We start from the raw sequence: 6,127 nt of genomic DNA, 5'->3' as shown, positions 1-6,127 counted from the left end.
TTTTTTTTAAGTTTTATTTGCTTACTCTATTATTTCCAGAGCTTCATATGGATATTAACAGTATTGACTACCTTATTACTACGGTTTATGTAATATCCTGTAAAAAAAAAGGTGGATACAAGTCTCCCTATTTCAGTGTTCACCCGGTTTAAAATCGTGGATCTTGAGGAACACACGAATTCATTCGACCAATCAAAAACGTGGAATTAGTTCGAGAGTCTCGTTCAGGTGGCGCGTCGACGCGCCAAAACACAGCTCCAGATTATCACGCGTAGTATTACTATATATACACGACCAATCAAAAACGTGGAACTGCTTCGTGGGCCTTCCGCTAAGGTGGTGCGCCGAAACCAGAGAAAAATTGTGACCACCAAAAACAGGCTCGTTGGCAATCTCCCTACTCATCTCTGGTACCACACCTTGTCTACTTCAACCATAGAAGGAACTATTTTGGTGGTCGCCAGTGCTCGCTTATAAAGGAGTATAGTCTGGACTGGTGTCAAACCATAAAAGAGCAAGAAGAACTTTAATTAAAGTGTAATTATTATCACGATTGTACGATGAGCTCGCAAAGCAACGGTGAACACGATCGTATCAAACGTCGAAGAGATGACAAGTATGTTGACGCAAATAGAGGTGGCAATTGGAGAGCCAAAGAAAAGAAAAATGCGGATGATTATTACTGTCAAGAAGGACATGAGGCTAAATACAAACAACGACGACGACAAGACAGTCGAGAAAATGATATGAGCCTAAAGAGGTCTATGAAACGAGTTGATAATAAAAAATACAATAATGATTCATTTTCGTCAAAGGGTGCAATGAGAAAAAATGAACAAGTAACTGGGCAAAGATATTGGGATAATGCACACAGAACTAATGATAATCGATATGGTACAAATTATGACACAGACGAAGAAATAATGATTGGTGAACGATTTTATGGAAATAAATCTCATAGGTCGTCAAGATCGATACAGAAAATATCCAGATATCAAGAAACTAGTAATGTCAAAAAGATACCTGCAGATGGATTGACAGATAATCGAATTGATGAAGATACTAAAAATAAACTTACAGATATGACACCATGTCAGAAGCGTACAGTTGACCTGCTTACTTCAAAAACAGGAGGAGCATATATTCCTCCTGCTAAGCTGCGTATGATGCAAGCAGAAATTACTGATAAATCAGGAGCAGCATATCAACGTATAGCTTGGGAAGCTCTTAAAAAATCTATACATGGATATATTAATAAAGTTAATACTAGTAATATTCGATTAATTACCAGAGAACTTCTTCGTGAGAATATTGTTAGGGGAAGAGGTTTGCTGGCAAGGTCTGTGATTCAAGCCCAAGCAGCTTCTCCTACATTTACTTCGATTTATGCAGCACTTGTAGCAGTTATCAATTCTAAGGTATGTTTGTCAAGATCGTTAAAAAAATTATATATTTCAGCAATATCATTATGATGTTCACATTTTGATTTTTAACTCCTCACTGCCTGCCTGCCTAAAGGCAAGCGCAAAAGGGGAGTAATGTGTTTTGATCTGTAACTTTTCATGGTGATCCACAGAATTGAAAAATTATATTCAAAAGGATATTCTTAGGATCTTTTGCTATTAAGATATTGTGTTGTCTGTTATCATAACACTAAATAAAAATTATGTTTTACAGTTTCCAAACATTGGTGAGTTATTATTAAAGAGACTAGTAATACAATTTAAACGTGGTTTTCGGCGAAATGATAAACCATTGTGTATATCATCTGGAACTTTCATTGCTCATTTGGTTAATCAACGGGTGGCCCATGAAATTCTTGCACTTGAGATTTTGACATTGTTGGTTGAAACACCAACTGATGATTCCATTGAAGTAGCAATTGCGTTCTTAAAAGAGTGTGGTATGAAATTGACTGAGGTTTCACGAAAAGGAATAGAAGCCATTTTTGAGATGCTTCGAAATATATTACATGAAGGTCAATTGGACAAAAGGGTAAGTATTTCATTGTTGAAAGTTTAATATTATTTCCTTTTAACCACTTTATTTATTAACATTAGCATTTGAATATAATTGTTTAACAAATTTTCAGGTTCAATATATGATTGAAGTTATATTTCAAATTCGGAAAGACGGTTTCAAAGATCACGAGGCCGTTAGTGAGGAGCTTGATCTCGTAGAAGAAGAACATCAGTTCACACATCTTGTGACACTGGATGAGGCAACAGATGCTCAAAATATATTAAGTAAGCACAGATATACAACTGTTACAATTTCGAATAAGATGAAATAATATAATTAATTATTAGTCGTAATATAAGAGAGAATACACAATGACATCAATCATAGTAAAACATATCGTCTGAATTATACGAAATTTTGCATTCTGCCAGAAACTTCCTAGCCTAATGTAATAAAATTATTAAGAAAATAATTTTTTTATTTTCTAGACGTATTCAAATTCGATACGGAATATGTTGCCAACGAAGATAAATATAAAGACTTAAGTAAGGAGATATTGGATACCGACAGTAGTGGATCTGATACTGCTGATGATGATGATGGAGATGAAAGTTCAGATGAAGATAGTGGCACTGCTTTGGGTATGTATATTTTGTTATATTCACTGATTTCACTTTTAGCATTTTCTCTACATTTGAGTTGCACAATCGACCCTCTGAAGACATGGTTCATGATACTATAAGAGAAAAATTTCAATATTTCACTACGAGTGTTGCTGTCAACACTGTTGATGGTTTTGAAGTAAAGCACTGGCGAAGGAATCGTGGAATTATATCAAACTTAAATCGAAGTTTCATTTCCGACTAGTATCGTTGGGTCAATTCAGCCATGCTTAAGTCATAAGTCAGCCTTATTATTTTATCAGATGTTAAGTTTTGAATTTTTTCGAAAAATTACTGCAAAATGCATAACATCAGTAAAATTGGAGCTATCGAACTGAAATTTTGTGCTTATACGGACTGATAGTAAACAGTGTTTGATACCATATTTTACAAACGTCAATCAAGGTCTTAATATTTTATGAGATATTTGAAATGTTTTATTTTACAAAGAAAAAAGGGTAATAATTCTTGGGTTAAAAAATCTTGAGTTATTAAGTTCAAATTTAGTACACATGTTTGCCAGAGTAACAAGAACACCAAAATAGGGTTTGATAAAAATTAGTGGATTGATTACAATTGAAAAAGTAACCAAATTTTACAGCTGTGCGACTTCCGCTTTCCGTTAGAAGAATTGCCCCTTAATATGTAAAAGAAAAAGTTACAAAGTAGGACTTTGCACTTTGCTTCTTCATCAATTCCACCTTTCACAAAGCCTTCTCTATAATAAAGCCGACATCAATCAACGTACTTTCATGTAGAGGTAACTTTGTAAAAGGTGGAAATAATGAGGAAGCAATGTGCAAAGTTCTACTTTGCAACTATTTTTCAGTTTCGAGACAGGATAAACTGACTTTAATCTCCGATGAACGTTGATGAAAACGAATAGTACTACAAAATTACAATTTTGTATTTATACCTGTTTCTCGTTCGGCTGAAAGCTTGATAATGATTTATTGGCTAAAGAAAGTTACAAACTTTCAAAAAGTAATAATAGTACTTTGCGATACAAGTGCGAGAAAGCGAACTTAATAGGCAGGCAGTGAAGTTGGTCGCACGAGCCACACACGAGTAACACAACGGCACGAGCCGAAGGTGAGTGCTGCTTGTTTTACGAGTGCGGCAAGTGTGACAAACTTCACGACCTGCGTATAATGTTCGCTTTATTGTACCAGTATCGCATAATATTTTCTGTAACGAATGCATGAAAAACGCTAATTTTTGTGCCTCCATAGTGACTGACACATCTCTTCATTGGAGGAGGCAGCCATGAGAAGAGCAAGGAAGGCTTCAAAAGTGAATACATTTCATGACAGCGCGCGAGAACAAAGTTTACTTTATCGCACTAGTGCGATAATGTAAAATTGGGCCGATTTGCGCACGCGCAGCATTTTTTATCGTATCCGTAGATATAAAGCGCCACTTTTGCCACACTTCGGAGGCACGAAAAGTAGTGTTTTTCATGCATGAGTTACATAAAATATATTATCGTACATTATTTACCGCATATCATTGCATTTCTATGTATGCCTTGTTTTTTCTGTTGTTACTGTATCTATATTTGTTGCCCGTCAAAAGCCTCGGCAGCGCCACCAGGTGATTGACGTGGTGTTAATTGTTAGAATTTCATCGACTACATTGCTAGCATTCTCTTCGTCCTCCTTTACACTAGTCTTCATGACTCTAATCTTCTCTCACTCATTCTCTTTTTTGCTTTTCTTCCTTCCCTTCTTTCACTCATCTCTCTCTCCTCCCTCCCCTTTCTGACCTAACATATCTCACCCTCTCTCCTATCCTTCATTATTTCCCTCTCCATATTTTCCTGCTTATTTCTCATACTATATTTACTATTTTTTCTCCTCCAAACTTCCACGCTTCATTCGGAATCTCGTCATTCAAAATACTCTTTTCAATCCTCCATCGTTATTCACCCACCTTCTTTCTACTCTTTCTTCCCTTGTTTATTATTTTTCATACCTACTTTACCGTCTTCGCCTTCTCTGCCTCGCTTACTATCCTATTCTGGTCCTCCTTGCTTTTCTTTTCGCGTAGCTTCCTATACTCCTGCTATTTATTGTGACTACTAGTTGGTGATAGCTTGATTCTACCATGCTTTCAATTATCAACCTCTCTATCTCTCTTCTCGTCCTATCATTCCTCAAGATATCCTGTACATCCCTCGGATTCCTGTGCCCTCCCCCACTCCCATTTAGCCTTCTCGCTAGTGAGGGCCGTGAGGGGTTCTGCAACTGCTGCAAAATTTTCTACGAATCGTCGGTACCACGACGCCATACTCAGAATACGTCTTAGTTGACGGATATTTCGCGGCGGTGGATACTCGACTACCGGTGCGACTTTTGAAAGGTATATCATTTAAATACGCGAACGCGTTCCCACCTATCTCCGGACCGATGATTTTATACGCGAGACGTTGAAAATTTGGCGGGGCTTCCGAGAGCCCAAATCGCATCCCGATATAATGGAAGAGTCTTCTTCCCGGTATCACGAACGCGGTATACTCCTGACTTTCAGGATCTAAAGCTATCTGATGGTAAGCTTGTTTTAGATCAATCGTAGAAATATAGTGCGCTGACCGTAATTGATCGAGAATACCTATCAAATTCGACAAAGGATACGCGTCTTTCTTCACGACTTCGATCTCGCTTTTATTCGACTGAATTTGGACTTGTTCCCCGTACATTTCGTGGCCGGTTGTTCCTTCGGCCGATCGTTTCCTGACGCCGTAGTCTTGGCGCCTTTCCCCATTATTATAAAGCAAGTAACAATTGTCAAAGACATGAGTGTAGGTCTTGACCCTTTTAAGGCTATAAAGCTAATACAGAAAAGGAGAAGCATAAAATTTGTAATACGCAATACGATGTTTATTATTTTATTTTATAGGTGATGGAAAAGGAGATGTGATAGTTGACAACACAGAGACTAATTTAACAGCCTTGAGAAGAACGATTTATTTAACTATTCATTCTTCTCTTGATTTTGAGGAATGTGCACACAAATTGATGAAAATGCAACTGAAGCCTGGTCAAGAAATCGAACTTTGTCATATGTTTCTGGATTGCTGTGCAGAAATGAGAACATATGAAAAGTTTTTTGGACTCCTAGCAGGGGTATGTTTGTATTAAATTATAAATTTTGGTTGAAAAAATAATCAAGTAATTTTGATAATGCGGCACAAAGATTAATTTTATTCGTTTGAAAAAAAATGATTTCAAGTACGGTGCCATTAAGTTGATTCTGGACCTCGTGTTACTACGTGGTAAAATTTAAATGAAAATTTTAAATAGGATGATATAAACAGCGATTTCTTCTAAGAAATCTTCTATTTTTGCATTGCTTAATCTAAAACTGAAGGAAGCACTCAATTCGAATATTCGAACGCTGAATTTGACACAGGTGAAACTCTTCAGGTTAGATGTCTCCGATTGATTCAAATATGTTGCGACGTTATTCCCCAAAAAAAAATTAAATCCCAATATGAAATTATC

At 36.6% G+C, this 6,127-nt stretch overlaps 1 protein-coding gene across 1 annotated transcript; it reads left to right on the top strand.

Annotated features, from left to right (window-relative positions):
- Window positions 1-329: 329 nt before the first annotated feature.
- On the top strand, window positions 330-5,812 carry LOC107266354 (pre-mRNA-splicing factor CWC22 homolog). Its single transcript, XM_015736748.2, has 5 exons — window positions 330-1,418; window positions 1,678-1,995; window positions 2,093-2,246; window positions 2,451-2,603; window positions 5,523-5,812. Exons 1-5 carry the CDS (start codon window positions 561-563, stop codon window positions 5,762-5,764), a joined length of 1,725 nt encoding a protein of 574 aa, XP_015592234.1. The 5' UTR covers window positions 330-560; the 3' UTR covers window positions 5,765-5,812.
- Window positions 5,813-6,127: the final 315 nt, after the last annotated feature.

The sequence above is a fragment of the Cephus cinctus genome, unplaced genomic scaffold (assembly GCF_000341935.2).
Source record: "Cephus cinctus unplaced genomic scaffold, Ccin1 Ccin1_scaffold0309, whole genome shotgun sequence".
Taxonomy (NCBI): Eukaryota; Metazoa; Arthropoda; class Insecta; order Hymenoptera; family Cephidae; genus Cephus; species Cephus cinctus.
Note: the sequence above shows the minus strand (reverse complement) of the source record. Positions and strands in the feature narration are given on the sequence as shown.